Source organism: Oryctolagus cuniculus, chromosome 13, assembly GCF_051225735.1.
Source record: "Oryctolagus cuniculus isolate XC-2025 breed Fujian yellow rabbit chromosome 13, ASM5122573v1, whole genome shotgun sequence".
Lineage (NCBI taxonomy): Eukaryota > Metazoa > Chordata > Mammalia > Lagomorpha > Leporidae > Oryctolagus > Oryctolagus cuniculus.
Genome location: NC_142879.1, coordinates 39131809 through 39155140, shown reverse-complemented (window position 1 = coordinate 39155140; position 23332 = coordinate 39131809). Strand labels below are relative to the sequence as shown.

At 49.3% G+C, this 23332-nt stretch overlaps 1 protein-coding gene and 1 long non-coding RNA gene across 10 annotated transcripts in view; one reads left to right on the top strand and one right to left on the bottom strand.

Annotated features, from left to right (window-relative positions):
• LIN9 (lin-9 DREAM MuvB core complex component) overlaps positions 1-7426 on the bottom strand; it is a 79190-nt gene extending 71764 nt beyond the window's left edge. The window contains exons 1-2 of one of the 8 annotated variants that reach the window (XM_070055388.2): positions 6954-7426; positions 1022-1054 (exon numbers count right to left, since the gene is read on the bottom strand). In XM_070055388.2, coding sequence (XP_069911489.1) covers positions 1022-1054; positions 6954-7032 — 112 coding nt within the window. In that variant the 5' untranslated portion in view covers positions 7033-7426. Of the gene's footprint in view, positions 1-1021; positions 1055-6856 lie in introns of all 8 variants that reach the window. The other 7 variants (XM_070055387.2, XM_089311451.1, XM_070055390.1 and 4 more) reach the window with 7 other exon arrangements.
• On the top strand, positions 6416-7979 carry LOC138844954 (uncharacterized). Of its 2 annotated transcripts, none has more exons than XR_016218896.1 (2): positions 6416-6457; positions 7672-7979. It is a non-coding gene; the product is annotated as an uncharacterized LOC138844954 (long non-coding RNA). The 2 variants fall into 2 exon arrangements; XR_011381470.1 differs by lacking the exon at positions 6416-6457 and adding an exon at positions 6610-6834.
• The last annotated feature ends 15353 nt before the right edge of the window (positions 7980-23332 follow it).

Sequence of the window (23332 nt, the reverse complement as noted above, 5' to 3'; positions counted from 1 at the left end):
CATCTGCTGGTTCACTCCCCAAATGGTTGCAACAGCCAGAGCTATGCCAATCCAAAGCCAGGAGCCAGGAGCTTCTTCTGGGTCTCCGATATGGGTATAGGGACCCAAGGACCTGGGCCATCTTCTACTGCCTTCCCAGACCATAGCAGAGAGCCTGATCGGAAGTGGAACAGCCAGGACTCAAACCATTGCCCACATGAAGTATGAATCAATGATGTTGGCAATGCAGGCAGCAGCTTTAAAAAAAAAAAAATGTATTTATGGGCCCAGTGCTAAGATATAGAAGGTTAAGCTGCCGCCTGCAGAGCCAGCATCTCATATGGGCATGCTCCACTTCCAATCCAGCTCCTTGTAATGCACCTGGCAAAGCAGTGGAAGATGGCCCAAGTAACCATGTGGGAGACCCAAAGAAGCTTCTGGCTGCTGGCTTCAGCCTGGCCCAGCTCTGGCAGTTGTGACCACCTGGGGAGTGAATCAGTGGATAGAAGATTAATATCTCTATCTCTCTTCTCTCTGTATCTCTGTCTTTCAAATAAATAAATAAATCTTCAAAAAAGTATTTATTTATTTGAAAGAGTTACACAGAAAAAGGGAGATATACACAAGGTGTGGGGGCAGATCTTCTAACTGCTGGTTCACTCCCCAGATGGCTGCAACAGTCAGGGCTGAGCCAGGCTGAAGCCAGGAGCTTCATCTGGGTCTCCCATGTGGGTGGCAGGGGCCCAAACACTTGGGCCATCTTCCACTGCTTTTCCCAGACCATTAGCAGGGAGCTGAATGGGAAGTGGAGCAGCCAAGGAAGTAAACCAGTGTGCCCATATGGATGCCAGCATCTCAGGCATATGCCACAAAGCCAGCCCCCAAAATAAAACTCTTTCACTGATAGCTAAAGCTATCAGTGAAAATATTTAAAAGCTATAATGAATCAACTTAAAAAGGAAAAAAGAAACATGATATCCAAATTAATCTTATGAATTAAATTTCTAGCTTCTGGCACACCTAAAAACACTGTAATTCTTACCTTTTAAACTGACAAGGGCTTTTGCTGAAGAGCCTGCAATTAAAGATAAATCAACAATTATTTCATAATCAACAGGAAGAGAAAAAAAGAGATGTGTTTAGTTAGCAATATTGAGATTGAAGTGGTACTGGAAAATACCACTGTGCTCCTGGAAATAACTAGTAGACAAGTACAACTACAGACCAGAACCCAGACAGGGCAGGGAAGAAGTGCAGAAGACATTTGGGAGTCTTGTTTAAGTTGTGAGAAGTAGAGACCATTCTGAGACAGCAAAATGTAAAAAGAGAGGAAAAAGAAACAGTAGGGACAGAAGTAATTCTGTATCTTCATTCATGCTCTGGCACTGGAGGAAGAGAGAAAGGAATCTGACATTCATTGAGGCAAAGATCAGAACAGGTAATGGAGTAGAGAAAACAGACAGTAGAAATGATTTAGGGACTGCCATAGCAGGCAACAAGTCCCTTCCAAGCCTAGAAGGCAGGTATGTGTAATACTTCAAGATCCTCAGAACAGCCAAGAGGGGCTAGCTTAAAGCAGGAAGGGTTCACTAGACAAGGCAAACTGCAGTGTTTATGAGAATTAGTAGGAAGCTCCCCATGCATGCAGAATCTGCACTGCTTAAAAAAGCGCTTGGAGAATTTTGTTACAGGCAACCCACTTTGACGAACATCGGACTAAAGATTTCAGCATGAACAATGGACAGCATCTATAGGTGTGGGGAGAAGGAGAATCAATAGAAAAAAAGCTTTTTTGAAGTTTAAACCAAAGGCAGATGAAGTCAAGGGTGAGGGGGTTTGGGAGAATACTGTAAAATCTTAAGAAGCCTCAACAATACAACTGGGAAGCAGCAGAAGTACAAAATACACATATCCATGAAGTTACCAAAGGAATATAGTTCATTTGAGAAAAAAGTGGTAAGCAGTGCTGACTGCATGCCAGTCTATGCTCCAGGCAATGAGGGTACAAGAGCAAGCAAAACAGCAAAAGTCCCAATTCTTGTGGAGGGTATATAGTTTTGAAGGGAGACAAATACACATCAGGTGATGATAAGCACCATGGGAGAAAAATAATAAAGCAGGAAGACAGTGAGTATGGAATGGGCATGATAGGATGAAAGATTATATTTATATCAGGTGTTTGTGATTAGCTTCTCTGAAGTGTAGTATCTGAACAGAGATCTGAAAGCTACAAGGAAACCCATCCCTGTATAAACCACACTTTAGGGCTTCTGACCTATCACCTTTAAAACTTCTTTTCTGGTTGGTTGTTGTGGCTCAGCAGGTTAAGATGCAGCTGAGGATGCCATACCCCATACTAGAGTGCCAGTTCAGTTGCCAGGTCCCTGCTACTCTGCTTCTGATCCAACTTCCTAGGAGGCAGCAGATGGTGGTCCATGTACCTGGGTCCCTGCCACCTGTGTGAGAGTATGGGATGGAGTCCTGGCTCTTGGCTTCAGCCTGGACCAGCCCTGGCTGTTGTAGGCATTTGGAGAGTGAACCACCAGATGGAAGATCTGTCACTCTGCCTTTCATATAAATAAATCTTTAAAAAAAAAAAAAAAAAAAAAAACAGGAACTCCATCCAGATCTCCCATGTGAGAGGCTCAAGTACCTGAGTCATCTTCCACTTATTTCCTAGTGAGCTGGATCAGACTCCAGTTGGCACTCTGATATGGGATGAAGGTGTCCCACCTGGGGGCTTAACCCACTGTGCCACAATGCCCACTCCAGATTTTTTTTGAGTGGCAGTATAGTACAGTGGTTAGGAGTATAGGTTCTAGATTCAGACTAGCTGGGTTTGAATCTTGCTCTGCCACTTTCTTGGTTACCTTAGCAAGTACTTAACTTCTCTATGCTGCTGTTTCTTCCTTTAAAAATAGAAATTAAGTGGGATAATAAGCAAAAGTTTTCAGAAAGTTAAGGGAGGGCCAGCACCGTGGCACAGCGAGTTAAAGCCCCAGCCTGCAGTGCCAGCATCCCATATGGGTACCAGTTCAAGTCCCGGCTGCTCCTCTTCTGATCCAGCTCTCTGCTATGGCCTGGGAAAGCAGTAGAAAATGGCCCAAGTCCTTGGGCCCCTGCACCCACATGGGAGACCCGGAAGAAGGCCCTGGCTTCAGATCAGCTCAGCTCTGGCTGTTGTGGTCATTTGGGGAGTGAACCAACAGAATGGAAGACGTCTCTCTCTCTGTAACTCTTTCAAATAAATAAAATAAATCTTTAAAAAATAAAATAAGTTCAGGGAAAATGCATATTATGAAAAATTTCTGTGGATTTAGAAATATATTTGCACCAAAATAAACTTAACTTTTCATTCCATTTTCCGTGAACTTTTTAAAGTATCCTTGTGTATTAACAGTGCTTAGAACAGTGCACACACTACATAGCTAATTTTCATATAGTGTTTACTGTTGGAATTATTTTGATCAATCAAAAAGAACCTATTAGGTTAAGAACATGAACTTCCCAGACAGGTGAATCTGATTAAGTTTGAATTCAACTCTAACTGGTTTATGTGCACTCTTCATTCAACAAATATGTAGTGAATGTTTGTGAAAAACACTATTCAAGGACTGAGGTTATGCCAAGGAACAAATCAGACAAAACATCTGCTCTCAGAGATTACATTCTAGCGAAAAGAGACCACAGAAAACAATTACTACTACTCATGACAACTGCTATAAAGGAAATCAACAGGGTGATCTCCATGTGGAGGGTTACTTTACACGCAGTAGGTAGGGAAGACCTCTTTCAGAAGGAACAGCTGAAAAGATCTAGCCGTGAGAGCAGAAGTCCAAGCAATGAGTTTGGGCAGAACAAACAGCTGGTAAAAAGCCCTGAGAAGCTGGCGTACTCAAGGAGCCTGAACAACAGAAGGGGTATAGTGCTTGAGGACTACCAATGCCAGGTGTCATCCACAGAACTAGGAATACGGGAACAGTACCTGCTCTGGAGGGTCTACTAACCAAATAGACACATATATGTCACAATGGTGACAGCTGTCACTAAATTACATAGTGGCTTGAAAAGACTTAAAGAGGACCAAATCTAGTCAGGTAGGATGGGAAAGAGCTCTCCAAAGCAGCTTACAATGGGGCCTAAAGAGTAAGTAAAAGTTAACTGGAAGTGGGGAGAGAGAACAACACTGTAGGCAGCAAGAATGGCACATCCAAAGGCACTGCAGAAAAGGGAGCCAGGCGAGCAACGGGAAGGGAAAGGTCCAATTAACTCCAAGGGCCAGAGTGAGAGGCAAAGTGCTACAAAATGAAGCTGGGGATGTGCAGTCTCAGCCAGCGAAAGGTCTCGTAGCTAGCTACTAAAGGGTTTTAAACATTTCCAAAGGATTGCTCCAGCTGTGGGTATGTGGGGAGGAAATGAATTAATTGGAAGTTGAAGTGATTACAGAAGAGATGGTGACAGCTTGGGCTACGGTGATGATAAATAGGTAGAACTGAGACATCCTGAAGGCACAAAGTTACAAGATTTGGTAAAGGTTTAAACGTGGGAAATCAGAGGGAGAGAGAGGAGTGCCAAAGATAATCTGTAAGGTTTCTGACTGCCAAATGCACAGAGGAACCATTCATTAAGACAGGCTCCACCGGAAGTACGTATATACGGGATGGGATTATGTTATGAGAGGTAGATTTTCAACCTGTGAGCTTTGAGGGCATCTAAAAGAAGATGTGACAAAGCAAGAGATACCAAGGCTGGGAGCTCAGAGGAAAGAGCTGGGCCAAAGACAGCCTCAGTTTCCTCATCTATAAAATCTAGCATTACATAATTGAAATGGGAATTAACTGAGCAAATACATAATATGCTTTGCTAATAGTAAGTACCTGGCTAATAGTAAGTACTCCATAAATGGTAGTTTTTATTATTGATAATGTTATAGTGGCTATCAGCTAGTTCATTACCTAGCTTCCTTCACCAAAGTTGTCAAAAAACATTGCTATTTCTAGCACCAAATTGAAACTACTTTTCCTTTTCGGTTCCCTGCTCCAGTTTCATTAGTAACGCCCATAACTCTACAATCAACTCCATATAAATCAAGTACTTATGTATAGCTGATTTGTGGCACTTTGTAACAAAAGGTAAAGCAATTTCCTTTCAGCAAAGCTGTAGTCTAGTTAAACAAGACACCCCCTATACATACACACATCCTGCAATGTGCTAGAGACATCACAAAGTAACCCAAATGATTAGGTTATACAGTTTTAAAGTGTGACTGGAATGTGAACCCTAGTGTAAGTTTCAATCCTTACAAAGTTCCACAGTAAGTTCTCAATAAAGTGTCTGATGATGACATGACAAATATTCCTAATAAGAAAGTCACTTAAAACACCTCTCATTTCAACAGAATTACTATAGTAACCAAAATACCAGCTCTACTGATTGTGATTTCTAAGAGGATGGTAAGACATCTTCCCAGTGAAGACAAGTAGGAGAGGAACAAGGCTGCAGGTTTTGAGCTCGGCCTGCTCACTAGGCCCACCTGTATTTGCAGGCACCTTAAATCACGAGCAACTGCAGTCTCCAACCCAGGGGCTGTAATAAAACTCAAGGATGGTCTGCAACCAAGTCTGGGCCGCCCGTACAATACCTACATATAACTATTTCCCATTTAATTAAAATGAAACAAAATTTCAAATCCAGTTCCTCAGTCAAGCTAGCCAAACTTGAAGTGTTCCACAGTTGCAGTGGCTGCCCTGTGGGACATCACAAAAGAGACTATTTCCATCACTGAGAAAGTTCTCTGGGGACCTAGTGCTGGTCTAGACGAAATTTAAAACACTTTTTAATACAACTTTTCACCAGCTTGGCAATCTGAACTTTTAACTTCACACTTGACCTCACAAAGAAAACAGAACTGGCACTATCTTGAGCTCTCATTGTTAAAATCTATGTGCCTTGTGCACAGTGATGAGCTTATCTGTTACACGAAAACCCTCTCAAATGATATGTATACATACACTGAACAGTATGTGTGGATTCAGGACCATTTTGTAATTAAAATTTTTTATATAATTTATGCAATATCGAAAATCACAAAATAAGGTTCCATTGTCCTTAGACCACTGGTGGTCTTAGAACTGGTGCTTTGCCCTGCTCAACACGGTGGGCACACGCGTCCGGGCTGTCAGGGGCAGGGTGCAGCTACCTGGGCCAGCGTTTGGAGTGGGTGTCAGGTAAGGCACCGACCCTGTGTGCTGTGCAGGTGGCACCCAAGTGTCAGGAGGACCCCTAGGACTCTGAAGGCACAGACGCACAGAGCAGTCTGGGATGGGGAGACCGTCTGGGGTATCTCCGCAAAGCTCCACGGCCACCTGTGGTCCCAGGGGAAGGGGCCAAGCCTCTGACACGGAAACACTTCCAGGGGTGGACACAGCGATGGGTGGGGTGGGGTGGGGGACGGTGGAGATCATCGGCGCCAGCAGAGGTAGGAGCTGTGACAGGTCGTGATCAGAGGCCGGGACAAGAAGAAGGGGCTGGGACCACCGCGTGCCCAGCCCAAGCCCGCCCTCTGCCCCCCAGCCCGGCGAGTTACATAACCCGGCGGGCGTCTCTCGGCGCCGGGCGAGTGGTGCAGGCGGCGAGGACAGCCCCGGCGTCCGGGGGCCGCTCTTCCCTCGCCTCGGCCGGGGGCCGGAGTCGGGCCAGGGAAGCAGCCACCGCCTCCGCCCGGCACACGCTGGACTCCTGGGCTTTCGGCTTCCGGCCCTGGCGCTCACATAACCCCAGAAACCAACACACAGACACCATAACAAAGGCGGCGACGCGGCGGCAGCCCCGGAGTAGGACGACTAGGGGACCACGGTGGGGCTGGCAGGCAGCCTACCTGCCGGGTGGAGGGCACGGCCACACGTCCCGGCCGGTGCAGGCGCGGGGCAGGCGGCCGGCGGGAAGGGGGGGGGGTGCTTTGAGGTGCTACTCACTCTCGTCAGGCAACTGGTCGAGCTCCGCCATCTTGAACGAGCCGCGCCGCTTTTTCAAAGGCTGCCCGCCGCGGTGCATTGTGGGGCGGAGACTGTCTTTGCGAGGGAGGTTCGAATGCAGAGCTCGCTGCCCGCGGCGCGGCGCCGAGCCGCTCCCGCCGCGGCCGGCTGAGGCGGGCTGGGCTCCGCCCGCGCCTGCCCGGGGAGGGGGTGCCGCCGAGGGGCCCGAGCCTCGCCCTGCGCCCCCGCCCTCCCCCCCCCGGAGGGAGGGCGCAGGAAGGCAGCGCGGAGAGGCCCGGCGCCCGAGCGCGCGGGGAGCGGCGCCAGCTCCCGAGTCCCGCCCGGGCCCCGCTCCGGCCCGCGCCGCCCGCCCCCTCCGGGGCTCGCTCCCGGCGCGCGTTTCGCGGCTCCCGCTGCAGCTGCGGGAACTGCAGGCTGTTTGTTCCGAGAGGAGCACGGGAGGGAAGGAGGGAGGGAGGCCGGGCGAACCGAGGCCAGGGCAGGGAGGGGCACCTGTGGGTCCGGCGGCGGGGAGGCAGCCTTAGGTTCCTGGTGGCGTCATGCGAGGGGCTCTATACTAAGAAAACATTCGCGGTCCTCCGGGCCCACGTTTCTCGGGCGCCTGCACCCTTCCCTTTTCCTGAGAGCTCAGGCCGCAGCGGGTCCAGGATGCGGGGTCCCCGCGGTCCCTGGTAAGCCGGCGCCACCTCTCCTGCAGAATGCGTGCGGCCAGGAGGGGTCGTGAAGTTGGCCGTTTGGTCCGGCAGCGGAAAGAACTGCGCTGCTCGTCTCCTTCGTCCATTGCACGTTAGAGCGCGCCGGGAGAGGCAGCTGGAGGCTTCGTGAGGATGCGGGCAGAAACCCGCAGAGCACTACGAGGCGGTAAAGCATCCGGATCCAGCTGGATGAGAATTCGTCCTGGCTCGGGAGAAGCCCCGGGGAAGATTTCACAATTCTGTCTGTAACACTGCCCATAAGCCGCTGCTGCTTTTTAACAACCTACGTGATAAATGTTACTGAGCTCCAGTCCTTTTCTCCAGGAATTCATGGGGGTGGGAGAATGGGACACTTAAGCACAGGCAAGACAAGGGTGAATTCCTGGAACTTAAAAAGCTTGAAAGTGGTGGCCTTCGATAAGAGCAGGCCCGGAGAGATCAGCCGAGGCTGGTGGTTGGACTTCGAAATAATTGGGATGGCGGGTTCCGTTGGTGTTGGGGAACAAAGTTGCCCGGAAGAGATTGGAGGTGGGGGGGAGGGATGGAGCCTGAAGATGAGTCAGGAGGAAGCTGGTGGACAAAGGACAGGCGAGAGAGGCTGTGGAGGCTTAGAGAAGCCCCAAGGCCTGGGTGGGATTCTGACTGCCCTTTGTGTAGCGCGCAGTCAAGTTTGTTTCTTACTTGTTCCTGCCTTGGTTTCTCATTTGCAAAGTGCAGTTAAAACAGGGCTGCTTTGAGGGTCACGTGAGCTGAGGGGCGGATGGAAAGCCTTACGGTAGCTCCTAGCAGGCCGCTGTTCGCTCCTACTACAACTCCGTGGCATCAGAAGGGATGGAAAGGCAGGAAAAAGGATTTGGTGAGTCAGGGAGTGAGGAAGAGGCAGCCGGCTTTGAGCCCTGGGCAAGGGCACCCCGCTGAGGCCGGAGGAGGGCAGGCTGGGCGAAAGTTTAATTTTGTGAAGTAATCCCTTCTGATCAAACTTAACCCCTTCTAAGCACATCTGAGCTGCCCTGTAAGAAGATGAACACGCTGATCCCTGTGGTCAGCACCCCGGAGCTCCACAGCGGGCGCTCTGCTATCAGTCTGGAGATAGCAAGAAAAGGTCAGTCCTCTGAGGAGGGAAGGAACCCAAGCAAACAGGAAGGAGGTCGGCAGAGTGGGAAGAGTGAGGGTCCAGGTGTCATTAAATCAAGGCAAACCGGTTTTTTTTTGTTTGTTTTCCCAAGTTTTTACACAATAGCAGGGCTGCTGTTTAAAATGACACTTTTAGGCCCTTCTAATAATCTGCACTATAAACAAAAACGCTAAGTGATCCTTTTTCTAGTCTGACCTCTGAAGCTGGATCCCAGCTGCAGATCCACCAGCTATGGTACTGGTGACCTCAACCAAAGCACTTAACTGTTTTTTTCTGTGAGGTTCTTTGTTGGATATTCATGAGAGGTTTTACAATCACTGGCTTACTTGATGCTCCCAATGATCTGGTCATTTGTCTAAGGACAGAAGCAACCAGGCTGCTGGCCCACTCTGGGCACATGGGCACTCCCTCTGCGATACAACGGTGTGTCTTAGTCCATCTGTGCTGCTGTAAGATGGGGTAGTTTATAAACAACAGGTTGCTTCCTCATGGTTTTCGAAGCTGGAAGTCCACGATCACGGGGCTGACGTTGGTGTCTGGGGAGGGCTGTCCTCTGTTGCCAAGAGGCCACCTTATTGCTACGTGCTCCAGAGGGACGAATGCCGTGTCCTCCCCTGCTGGAAAGGACTGGAGAGCAGGAGAATGCTCCTTTCCACCTCAGGCCTTTTGTAAGGGTGCTAACCTCATTCGTGAGAGCAGAGCACCCAGGACTTACTCACTTCCCAAAGACCGCATCTGTTGCTACTGTTGCACTGGGGATTCAGTTTCAGCTTGAGTTTTTGGAAGGGGCGCTGTTATTCAAACCATAGCAACATGCATCACAGTGGTGTTAAATTTCCTCTAAGCACGAAGTCCAATTTAAAATGATGTGCTCATGTGTGTTATTGTTTGCTTAAGGAAAACTAAACTAAAATTTGCATAATGATACTAAGTCATGAAAAAAACCTAAGTAAAAATACACCATAAGAAAAATAAAGATGGTCACATTTTAGGCACATCAAGTTTCTTCCAGTGCTATGGCCCATGTGTCAGTTATTGATTTGATTCAGTGCCACCAGTCAAATTGCAACAATGAGACAAAATGTATATATGTGTTTAGAAAATTTATGCATGGGAATGTTTTTATAAATACTTTTGGTAAGGTCATAATTTGAGTTGGAAATGGGAAAATAACACTATACAGCTCACTTGCTTGAGAACCTCAGCTCTTCATTCTATTTAAAAAAAAAAAAAAAAGTTATGTTGCTAATAGACCCCAGGCTCAGCACTTCCTCTCCCAGCATCTAAATATTCCAGTAATAGGAATGGTCCTAGGATCTGGGGCTCAGATTTCAATTTCCCTACTTATGCTGCGTGTGGCCTTGGACAGAATACTTATTCTCCGGAGCTCTTTGCTTCCTTCTTCCTTCCTTGAAAGATGATTATGCGAATTAAATGATATAATGTAAGTGAAGTGCCTAACAAGGTCTCCAGTGAGTGTTGGTTTCCTTCCTTTAGTTTTACAGCAAATAATTGCAAACAGTGTGCCAAGTGGCTAGCCTGGTGATACTCTGCAGAATGTTCTCTCCGGGTGTGTTCTGAGCAAGAGAAAGAAGCGCCAAGAGGGAGAGCAGAGGTCATGGGTTCTGGACCTTGCTCTACCACTAGTGAGCACTGGGTTCTTGGACAAGTCTTGAATCTCTCTGCCTCAGTTCTCTGGTTGGAGGGTGTGCGCCGGGGGGTGGGGGAGGTGAAAATGAACTACCCTGTCCTACAGGGATCACAATGTAGAGGCAGATGTAGATAAAATGGAGAGAATAAAAGGTAAAATTCTCTGGGTAGGTGTTTGACTTAAGGGTTACCATGGCAGATAGGATGCCCATGTCCCATATTAGAGAGCCTGGGTTCAATACTTGGCCACACTCCTGACTCAGCTTCCTGCTCCTGCAGACCCTGGGAGGCAGGGCTGACAGCTCAAATGATTGGTCTCCTTGCACTCACATGGGAGACCTGGAGTGAATTCCTGTCTCCCAGCTTGGGCGGCACCAAGGAGAGACTGTTGCAGATATTTGAGGCGTGAACCAGCAGATGGGAGTGCTATCTCTGTTTTTCAAATACACAAAGTTTTTTAAGTAAAAATCTCAACATATGCTAGATATTATGGATGACACCACCAAAATGAGTAGAGTTTAGTATGTTACACTACTATGAATAAAATTCACAATACTATAAAATTCTTAGACTAAAACAGGTTAAATCTTGATGATCTTGGATTAGGCAACAGTTTCTTAGATATGATACAAAATTATAAGCAACTAAGGGAAATGTGAGGGGGTCATGAAAAATTTCATGGTAAATGTATAATATGAAAAACTTAAAATTATTTTAGTTCAAAATAAACTAAGTTGTCATATCACGGCTAAATAAAACCTAGTTTGAGGCACTAAGAAGGATACAATATCAATTTTAAAAAGGTCCCTAACATGAATTCTGCTAAAGTTAAAACAAGAACAAACATCAAATTGATGGCGAAGCTTAGCTGGAAGAATGGTGGACTCCTTGGTGCTTTACAATTTGTGGGACAATGCTCCAGAGAAATGAGATGTTTACAGATAACTCATTTTTGTTTTTTTTTGTTTGTTTGTTTGTTTGTTTTTTAAGATTTATTTATTTGCCGGCGCTGCGGCTCAATAGGCTAATTCTCCACCTGCGGCGCCGGCACACCAGTTCTAGTCCCAATTGGGGCGCCAGATTCTGTCCCGGTTGCTCCTCTTCCAGTCCAGCTCTCTGCTGTGGCCCAGGAGTGCAGTGGAGAATGGCCCAAGTGCTTGGGCCCTGCACCCCATGGGAGACCAGGAGAAGCACTTGGCTCCTGGCTTCAGATCAGCACAGTGTGCCAGCCGCAGCGTGCCAGCCACAGTGGTATATTGGGGGGTGAACCAACGGCAAAGGAAGACCTTTCTCTCTGTCTCTCTCTCTCACTGTCCACTCTGCCTGTCAGAAAAAAAATTTATTTATTTATTTGAAAGGCAGAGCTAGAGAGAGGCACAGAGTCTTGCATCTGCTGGTTCACTCCCCAGATAGCCACAATGGCTGGAGCTGCACTGATCCAAATCCAGGAGCTAGGAGCTTCTTCTGGGTCTCCTATGTGATTGCAGGGGCCCAAGGACTTGGGCCATCTTCTGCTTTCCCAGGCCATAGCAGAGAGCTGGATCAGAAGTGGAGCAGCCAGGACTTGAACTGGTGCCCATATGGGATGCCAGTGCCGCAGGCAGAGGATTAACCTACTGCACCACAGCGCCGGCTCCTATTTGAATAATTTTAACAAGAGATGAAGAGGGCTTTACCAATATAATACTAAAGATGAAACACAATCAAAACAATGACCACCAGGAAGTGGAAGTAGTCCAGTGATAGCCAAGTAGGGGTTGGTGTGGTGGCACAGGGTGTTGAGCCACCACCTGGGATGTCTGCATCCCATGCTGGAGTGCCAGGTTGAATGCCAGCTATTCTTAAAACATACACACACACACATTTATTTATTTTATTTGAAAGAGTTACACGGGGCGGGGGGGGGTCTTCCATCCGATGGTTCACTCCCCAGTTGGCTGCAACGGCCAGAGCTGCGCCGATCCGAAGCCAGGAGCCAGGAGATTCTTCCAAGTCTCCCACATGGGTACAGGAGCCCAAGGACTTGGGCCATCTTCCACTGCCTTCCCAGGCCATAGCAGATTGCTGGATCAGAAGTAGAGCAGCCGGGTCTCGAACCAGCACCCATATGGGATGCTGGCACTTAAGGCAGGGCATTAACCCACTGCACCACAGCCCTGGCCTCGGCTATTCTGCTTTTGACTCAGCTTCTTGCAAATGTGCGAGGGACAGCAGTAGGTGATGGCTCATGGTCTTGGGTCCCTGCTACCCATACGGGAGAACAAGCCGGAGTTCCAGGCTCCTGCCTTTGGCCTGGCTCAGCTCCTCCTTTTGCAGACATTGGGGAGTGAACCAGTGAATCTGTCTGTTCACTCTGTCTTTCAAATGCAAAGATAAATAAATAAATAAGCAATATCTTTCAAAAATCTACTGCAAACAGCACTAGAAAGATTTAATAATGGACACAGCAGTAATAAAATTCAAACAAAGTGGACCTGTTAAGAGCAAAGGTCATAGCAACAGGTTTTTTGGGGCTGCTCAAAGCATTGAGCTTTTTGACTTTCTGGAGGGCCAAAGAATGATCAAATTGTGTATTTTGAGAATGTTAACTAAAGATTTCCCAGAAAAACACCTGGAAAACTTCACCAGGAAGTCCTTCTCCACCTTGACAGTGCTCCTGCTCCTTCCTTTCATCAGAAAAGGGCAATGGTGTGCAGTTTCTTCCTTTTTTTTTTTTTTTTTTAAGATTTATTTATTTGAAAGTCAGAGTTACAGAGAGAGAGAGAGGTCTCCCATCTGCTGGTTCACTCTCCAATTGGCTGCAAGTGGCCGGAGCTGCACTGATCCGAATCCAGGAGCCAGGAGCTTCTTCTGGTCTCCCACACGGGCACAGGGGCCCAAGGACTTGGGCCATCTTCCACTGCTTTCCCAGGCCATAGCAGAGAGCTGGATTGGAAGAGGAGCAGCCAGGACTCGAACCGGGGTCCACATGGGATGCCAGCATTACAGGTGACAGCTTTACCCACCACGCCACAGCGCCAGCCCCTGATGTGGAGTTTCAGTGGGAAATCATTAGGTATCCACTTTGCAATTCTGATTTAATTTCTTCCTAATTTAAAAGAATGTTGGAAGGGCACTTATTTTTCTTCAGCTGATAACGTAAAAAAGACTGCATCTGACATAGGATGGCTGACTCCAGGTCCGTATTTCCAATGCAAGAAAGAATTTGAGAATGAGGTGTACATAAAGGTAGCAGAGGAGTAAGATTTATTTGCATGCAAAGGGAAAGTACACACTCAAGAGGGAGTGTGAGCCTGCTTGAGACTGAGCTACCTCCCAAAGGTCCAGGGGCAACCCTTCTCGTGATCTGGAGGCATGGGATGGGGTCTGAGACAGGGTTTAACTGAATACTCCTGAAGGGCAGGGTTTGTGTTCTGCCCATTTCTTTGCCCTTTAAAAAGAAATCTCAGAATGTCAGGTGAATGATGGCAGTAGGAGGGCCAGCCACGGTACTTTTATTATAATGATACTTATTATAATGTGAGTAGCTAAAGGTCTTTGAGGGAACACAGTAAGCAGCCATGTTGATTACATTTGGCTGGGGCGCTGCTTCTGAGCAGTGGTTTTGAGGAAGCTGCGCAGAGGGGGGCTGGCGAGCGCGCAGCAGGCAGGGCTGCATTGTGGTGGCGACCTCGGCTCTGCCTTGCTAGCTGCCTCCTTGCCTATGTTGCTTCAACATGTATGGATGGATTAAATGGCTGTTGAGAATTAAAGTTTATATCTTTCATTTTTATCTTTTAATCCCATTTTCCACAAACTTTTACTAGAGGACTCTCTAGTAAAACTGGGACATCCTCTAAATGAAAAGCTTGTGTACTTCAAAGGACAGCATTAAGAAAGAGAAAAAACAACCCTCAGAAAGGGAGAAAATATTTGCAATTCGTATATCTGATAAAGCACTTGTATTCAAAATATATTTGAAAAACTCATAACCTGAAAAATAACCCAATTCAAAAATAGGAAAAGGATCTAAATAGACATTTCTCCAAAGAGGACCTAATAAACCAGTGAGTATATGAAAGATTGTCCAATATCAATATTATTAGGAAAACAAAAATCAAAACCACAACTAGACACCAATTCACACCTACCAAGATAGCTGTAATCAAAAAGATGATAGTGTTAGCAAGGATGTGGAGCAATGGAACCCTCAGGAACTGCTGATGGGATTATAGAGTCGTGCATCTCCTACGGAAGACAGTATGGCAGTTCCTCAAAAAATTCAACATAGAAAAATTATATGATCCAGCAATTCCACTTTCTGAACAGTTGAAAACAATGACCCAAAAAGATATTTGTACATCTGTGTTTTTTTATTTTTAAAGAGAGATTTATTTATTTGAAAGGCAGAGAGAGAGAGAGAATCTTCCATCCACTGGTTCACTCCCTAAATGGTCTCAACAGCTAGGGCTGAGCCAGGCCAAAGCCAGGAGCTGGGGACTCCATTTGGGTTTCCCACTTGGGTGGCAGGGACTCACATACTTGAGCCCTCATCTACTACTTCCCAGGCACGTTAGCAGGGAGCTGGATCAGAAGGCAGATCATCCAAGACTCAAATCGGCGCTCATATGGGATGCCAGCCTCATAGGCGGTGGCTTTGCCAACTCTGCCAGGACACCAGCCCCTGTAACAGATTCCTTTCTATGCCACTTAATGAAGATGCAAAGTCAAAGGGGCACTCAGCTGGACAATGTGAAGTGATGGCTGCGAACAAAAGACTGCCGTCCAACTTCTCTCCTCTCCACTTCATCTTTTCTGCTGCACATTTTGCTTACCAGCCTGCAAACTATGCTAGAAAGAGAAGCTGCATTTCCTGCTGGACCCATGTGGCTACAGGAAGTCGCAAACTGAATCTCTAGCAGATCCTGTTTCTTTAGAATGACTCCTAGGAGGGTCATCAAATACCTGTTTCTCCTGAGATCCAGGTAAAAGTATCATTTGGTTGAAGAGAGAGAGAGAGAGGGAGAGGAGACCATTAAGCCTATTTCCTAGGGCTGTAGTGAGAAGTAAATGAGATCACTTACGTAAAACACCTGGCTCCCATCCCAGCACATAAACCCCAGGCCCATGCTGCTTTTTCCTATGCCATTTTCCTAAATTCTACCCAGAAGGAACCAAATGCTGTTAGCTCTTTTCTGAGACATTGCTTCTAAAGACTTGGCACAATTTACAGGTCTACTCTAGGTTATTTACGGAGGTCTCTATTTTCCAATCTGCATAATGGAGCCAAGATAAGACAGAACAACATCTTGTTGAAGGAATAAAACAAGTCCTTTGCATGTCTTGGCAGAACAAACAATGGAAAAGTTATGACAGCACATCCTTTAGGAGGGAAAGTGGAGAGGAATACTCTCCCTCCCCCCAAACACTCCCCATTATTGCCCAGACTTTCCTCAATGGATTGGGGGACATCAGCTATGGGGCACACCAGAGCAGGCTGTTCAAGGAGGACAGCTGGGGGCTGGTGTTGTGGTGTAGTGAGTTAAACCACCACCTGTGATGCCAACATCCCATATGGATGCCACTGGTTCAGTTATGGGCTGCTCCAGCTTCCTGCTAATGCATCTGGGAAAGCTGCAGAAGATGGCCCAAGTCCTTGGGCCACTGCCACCCAGTGGGAGATCTAAATGGAGTTCCAGGCTCATGGCTTTGGCCTGGTCCAGCCCTGGCCATTGCAGCCATTTGGGAATAAACCAGCTGATAGAAGATCTCTCTGTCTTTCCCCTCTCTGCAACTCTGCCTTTCAAATCAATAAATATTTTTAAAAACAGAAACACTGGACAGCTCAATAGAAGTTGGATTTGTGGATCTGAATCCAGATTGTCCCTTTAAGATGTGTATGTATCCACGGGATGTAAAGAAACATTAAGAGTTGAATATTCATTAAGTTTGCTTTTTCTCCTTAACCCTCAGTATTTTGGGTGATTTGATAGGGTGCATTATCCGGTACTGGATTAGCAAATACTAAGCACTTACCGTGTGACTGACACTAGGGTTACAAAATTCAAGGTCACGTAGTGCTTGCCTTTACAGTCTAACAGAAAGCACAGGCACACCCTATAGGCAGTCACAATAGAGCAATGACAGCTGCTGGGGACTGAGAGCTGCTGTGGGGGTGCAGAGGGGAAAATAAACATCTTGAACTCACCCATCCCTGGGTTCATGGCTGGGGGGTCTTAGAGCCTGCCTGCTCCAAGGAGAATGGTGAGGGGGTCTGTGGGGAGCAACTCGGACTAGACTAAGTTACTGGAATTAAGACTTATTCTATGCATCTGCTCTCCCACAATATGGCGCTGAGAAGGGAGTAACAACTTCTACTCAGCTGCCTCTCGCCAACTTGAGTGATGACCTGCAGGAGCTGATCCTGCTCCTGATTGGAGGAGAGCAGCGTACTCGGCATGTGGGTAGCAGAGTTGGGATTGGTGGAAGAGGACTATAAAGGAGGAGAGAGACAACATGCACCAGGAACATCTAAGAGGAACACCTGTGCAGCCCCCGAGAGAGCCGGCCGGCGGTGTGCCGCTCCCCCGCGGAAGTGGGGAAAGTGGCAGGGGGAACCGCCCTTCCACGGAGGTGGAAGGGTCAGTAGCCAACCCGGGAAGAACCAGCAGCAAACCCGGGAAGGGCCGAGCAGACAAAAGAACAGCACAGGGTCCTGTGTCGTTCCTCCACGAAGAGGGGGAGCGACATAATGGTGCCGTGACTCGGATATAAAGCCTAGGCAGGGTTTAGTGTCGTTCCTCCGCGAAGAGGGGGAGCGACATAATGGTGCCGTGACTCGGATAGGAAGCCTAGGAGGCATAATGGTGCCGTGACTCGGATAGGAAGCCTAGGCAGGGTTTAGTGTCGTTCCTCCATGAAGAGAGGGAGTGACATAATGGTGCTGTGACTCGGATAGGAAACCCAGGAGGGAAGAAACGGGAAGAAGTGGGAAAATACTGGAGAGAGAGACTAGCAAAGAGCCTAGGGAAATGCCGGACGGAAAAAGTGCCGGAAGAAGTTAGGATTGAAAGCGAAAGTGAAAGCTGGAGGAAACTTAGACTCGGATGCGGACTATGGCAGGGAAGCTAGGAGATTAAAAGCGAAAGTGAAACCTAGAAGAAACTTAGACTTGGATACGGACTGTGGGGAGAAGCCAGGAGAAATGAGAGGGGAATATTGTTGGAAGAAAAGTTAGGAAACATACCGGGTAGAGAAAAATATGTTAGGGAGGATGAAGCCGCGGGGGCAGGCTGAAGCGGAGACGTAAGCTATGTTGGGATTCGTCAAGTCAGCCCAGGGAACAAAAAGCGAAAATCTAAAACCAGAGGCGGAGACGTAAGCCAGGTTGGAATCCGTCAGATTAGCCCGGGGAGCAAAAGACGGGAAGCCAAACCGAAGCGGAGACGTGAGCCAGGTTGAATTCGCCAGGTTAGCCCAGGGAACTTAGACTGAATACCGGTGGCGGAAACGTGAGCTAGGCTGTGTGACTCGCGGAAGCTGCCGCGCGCAGAGAGAGCGCGTGGGGCACGAACGGGGAGAGCACACTAGGCGCGAGTAGATAGAATGCGGGGCTGGCGCAAAGGCCGTGGTGCGGGCGCAAAGGGTGCGGAGACCGCGTAGTGCGCGAAGCCGGGAAGCCGCGCAGAGCCGGGAAGCCGCCGCGGGGCGAGGCGCCGAGAAGCAGCCTCGGGGCGGGCGCCGGGAAGCCGCGGGGATAAGAGAAACAGAAGTATAGAAGTAAAATGAGAGAAATAGGAATGCTGGCAGATAGAAGTAAAATAAGAGAAATAGGAATGCCCGGAGATAGAGAAATAGAGAAAAATAAGGCCTCCCCACAACATGGCAATGAGAGGGCTTGGATTCGGTCTGCCTGATTAGTAAGACGATAAGCACCTGTGGGCGGCTGCAGGTCACCGAAGACAGGCATGTTATCAACATCAACAAGTCTCCCCACAAGACGGCAATGAGAGGGCTTGGATTCGGTTTGCCTGATTGGTAGGGCTTGTAAGCACCTGCAGGCAGTTCTAGCAGAGCAGAGCATGCGCTGCAGGGCACCGAACACAGGCACGCATCAGCGCCTAAAAACCTCCTCACAACATGGCGAAGAGAGGACCCGGATTCGGTTTGCCTGATTGGTAGGGCTTGTAAGCACCTGTGGGCAACTCCAGCAAGCAGAGCAGAGTGTGTGCCACAGGGCACCAAAGACAGGCGCGTATCAACACCAAAAAATAAAAAGAAAGGGGGAATTGTGGGGAGCAACTCAGACTAGACTAAGTTACTGGAATTAAGACTTATTCTATGCATCTGCTCTCCCACAATATGGCGCTGAGAAGGGAGTAACAACTTCTACTCAGCTGCCTCTCGCCAACTTGAGTGATGACCTGCAGGAGCTGATCCTGCTCCTGATTGGAGGAGAGCAGCGTACTCGGCATGTGGGTAGCAGAGTTGGGATTGGTGGAAGAGGACTATAAAGGAGGAGAGAGACAACATGCACCAGGAACATCTAAGAGGAACACCTGTGCAGCCCCCGAGAGAGCCGGCCGGCGGTGTGCCGCTCCCCCGCGGAAGTGGGGAAAGTGGCAGGGGGAACCGCCCTTCCACGGAGGTGGAAGGGTCAGTAGCCAACCCGGGAAGAACCAGCAGCAAACCCGGGGAGGGCCGAGCAGACAAAAGAACAGCACAGGGTCCTGGGTCGTTCCTCCACGAAGACGGGGAGCGACAGGGGTCTTCTTGTTTCTGTGGCTTCCTCAAAGGCCAAGGTGCCCTACTGGGGGGTAGCAGGTTCTGAACCCCACCAGAGGTTGGGGACAAGAAAGGTTTCCCAGGAAAGTGGCCTCTGGATGGGACTTGAAGAATGAGAAGAGGTCAGGGAGAGGACGTGGAGAGGAACATAGTGTTGCTGGCGGTTACCTGCAAAGGTTTGGAGGTGACATAGAACATGGCTTTGACTCCAGGAACTTTAGGTAGTTGAGGATGGCTGGAGAATTTAAGATGAGGGGTAGCAGAAGCTATAACTAGAGAGGCAGACAGGGGCTTCACAAGGGGGTAGGGGCTTGTAGAAACCCTTCCTGTAATGGGTTTCGGTAGCCAGGGAGGTAGCCCTCAGGTGGCTGGCTGTGAGGGGTAGAGGTGGCCCATGGCCTCCACCTGCTGTGCCCTGTTACCTGCCACAGCATTCACACCACTGTCATCCCTCTGCAGGCTGCTCCTGGCCAACACCTGAGCTGTTCAGGCCAGGCCATTTCCACCCAACCGGGGCCTTCTGTCCTGGGCAGTGCTGAGCTTGTGGGCTCCTGAGTGGCATGATGTGACTGGCTGCATGTGTCCCAACAGAACTGCCTGCAACACGAGGGGCATCCCTGGCTGACACTCTGAAGCGTATCAGGTGATGTCTGTGACCACCGCTCTGGGGATGCACCTTGTGTCAGCATTGTTTTACCATTTTTTCCTTGTTGGGGGCTGGTGGATTTCAACAGGGAAAGCTGGTCATGGAGTCGGAATACAGCTCACTCTAAGACATCCCACAGTGAGTCTGCTTTGGACAACCTGGCATTATATACAGATGATGAGTTGAGGCCCAGGGCCCATCTTGCTGGCCCCAGCATTGGGAAGACAATGAAGCCCGTGCCTAAGAGATCCCCAGCCCCTGTGTGGCAAAAGCCCCTGCTGTTAGCTGCTGTATACCTTACCTGTAAAAAATGGGCGTGAGTGTACACTGTGGGAGCCCTGCGAGGCCTTCCAGCAAGACGACACTTAACATAACTCAGCAAAATTAACACAGCCCCTGTCCCCCAGCCTGGCGGAGGCTTGCTCAATGCTGTAATGTAGTCGGCGGCACCTCCCCTCCCATGCCTTTCCCAGGAGACAGCCCTGCACCCTGGTCTCAGGCACCCCCACGTGCTCCTGCTCCCTCTGTTATCCTCCAGCAGCCTTTCCCCAAATCAGTACCTGGCTTGCACACCTGGTTCTGTCCCAGCATCTGCTTCTCAGAGACCCTGAACCGGAACACTTGTGTTAGGGGTGGTCTGGGAACGCAGGCAGTCTTCCTTACCTGGCCGCCAAGGAGAATCCCATGCTAAGTGGAATGTGCAGTGTGGAGAATGCCTGGCACCGGGGATCTGAAGAGTCCATTGGTGGTGTCCTGGGAGGGTACCCCAGCGGAGGGGAACCTCTCTGCTGGCGAGGGCTCAGGCACTGACGGATCGGGGAAGCACCGCAGAGCTGGTGGGTTATTATGAGTTGTATTGATGTCCTGTGCAGGGAAAACGAGGAAAGGAGGTCACAGATCCCTGCAAGCTAAGGGGAGAGCCAGGGGCTCCAGGAGCTCACAGGGAGGCTCCTCACACCTCCAGGAAGATTGGACACAGCTGAGGAGAAACTCAGGCCTTCACTGAGCTCCAGACAATGTTTTTAAAGATTTAGTTGAAAGTCAGAGTTACACAGAGAGAGAAGTAGAGGCAGAGAGAGAGGGGGGGGGAGGTCTTCCATCCACTGGTTCACTCCTCAATTGGCCGCAATGGCTGGAGCTGCACCGATCCGAAGCCAGGAGCCAGGAGCTTCTTCTGGTTCTCCCACGTGGGGTCAGGGGCCACAGGACTTGGGCCATCTTCTACTGCTTTCCAGGCCACAGCAGAGAGCTGGATTGGAACTGGAGCAGCTGGGAATTTGAACCAGTACCCACATGTGATGCAGGCACTGCGGGCAGCAGGTTTACCTACTATGCCACAGCACTGGCCCCTCCAGACATGTTTAAAGGCTCAATCTATGGGGGCTTGGTAGGCTAATGTCAGAGTCCTAGTTGAGAACCCCAGGAGCCCGACACATAGGAAGGAGACTTCCGGGCGCTCTCAATGGTTTGGCCCTGCAGTCTCAGAGGGTACACAGGTGTCCAGCCCTCCCCATTAAGAGCCAGCTCTTCCCTCATTTTTGGAGACACTGTGGAGTTGTCTCGCTGACAAAACAGTGGGTTTCTACTTCCTCCGTTGGCCACTGGCCAGAGTGACATACCAACAGAGCCTGGATGAACCTGTGGGGGACTTGATAAACAGGAAGAGATATTATACTCTCACGGAGCTTCAAAGACAATAGCCTCATGTGTACAGGGAGGACCAGGGGAGTACACCTGGGATTCGATTTTCTGAGTTGTTGACCAAGAAGACAAGAATATCCTGGCTGAGCAGGAATTTCTTATCTTGCAGATCTTTCCTTGGGACACAGGACTTGATGCCCCCTGGCAATGGTCTCAAAGGATTCTGGAGTGTAACTGAGAGTCCGGGAGAAGACAATGATCCACGCTGAATCTTGAGTTGCCCCTGTAGCTGGGAGAGGAGGACTGGCGTGGATATATTGTACGAGGCCAGAAGACCTAGCAAGAGGACCACGTTACTAGGGAAGTTCTCACAGGACACCCCGAGGCCCACAGGACTGTGCTGGGGAGAAGGCCAGCAGTGTTGAGGGGAAGTGGAGTGGCGACTCTCCTCTTTAGCTCAGGGGAGAGGCGTCGCAGGCTGGGTTCCTTATGATAGATGGCAATGACAGCGCCCCCCCCCCCCCCAGGATGTCATAGAAGCCTAGTGGCAGCTCTTCAGCATGAGAGAGCAGGGACTGCACTTACCATAAAATCAGCAAGAATGGAAAGACCCACCATGGGAGTTGGTCCACAGGGAAATTGGAGATGGGAACGGTGTCTCCAGGGACAAGATAGATGAAAAGCCAACAAGGCTTCTGCTTAAATCTATAATCCAAGGCAGGCAAGATTAGAGGACTAAGAGCCCAAGGGCAATCACCCCAGTGAAAAGCTGTGATTTCTTGCTCAGCTCCCAGACTTGAGCCAAGTTTTACATCTGAAACACGTTGATTGAAGGGATGGCCAGGACCCCAGGAGGAAGGAGTCTACCTCATGGACAAGTGCATACTGTAACGATCCCTAGCTGTTCCCTGAAGGGATCTACTTACAGATGCAAGGGACACAGGGTCCCAGTTGACGTTAACGGCCACAGACCTAAAGAGTCGAGGCTTATGGGGTGGAGGCGGGAGGTAACAAACAGAGTGCCAACCAAGCTCTGGCCCGCAATGGGTCTCCTGCGCCTGGGATGCACTTGGTGGTCATTTTCCCAGTACCCACGTTTAGCACTCAGGCAGTTGGAATAACCCTCCCTATTGGGTCCTTGGCCTGTGGTGCAAGAACTACTGTAGTAGGGAAGGTTAACGGGGTGAGCACAAGTTTCTGAACCTCAGATTCCTGCTTCCTCCAAGAGAGTAAATCAAAAAGAAAACCAAATCCATGAGGGTAAGGATTGTGATGACTAGTGCCCCACCAGTAAGACCTGAAGGATGCTGGGTGTAGGACTTAATGTTTTAAATTAATTAGTTAATTTATTTTAGAGGAAGAGAGAGAAAAAGAGAGAAAGCACTTCCATCCCAAATGCCTGCAACAGCCCGGGCTGGGCCAGGCCAAAGTCAGGAACCTGGAACTCCATCAGAGTCACTGTCATCAATGTGGGTGCCTCCAAGGGGATGCATTGGCAGGAAGCTGGAATTAGAAGCAGAGCCAGGGCCGGAGCCACGGCTCAATAGGCTAATCCTCCGCCTTGCAGTGCCGGCACACCGGGTTCTAGTCCCGGTCGGGGCGCCGGATTCTGTCCCGGCTGCCCCTCTTCCAGGCCAGCTCTCTGCTGTGGCCAGGGAGTGCAGTGGAGGATGGCCCAAGTGCTTGGGCCCTGCACCCCATGGGAGACCAGGAGAAGCACCTGGCTCCTGGCTTTGGATCAGCATGGTGCGCTGGCCTTGGCGGCCATTGGAGGGTGAACCAACGGCAAAGGAAGACCTTTCTCTCTGTCTCTCTCTCTCACTGTCCA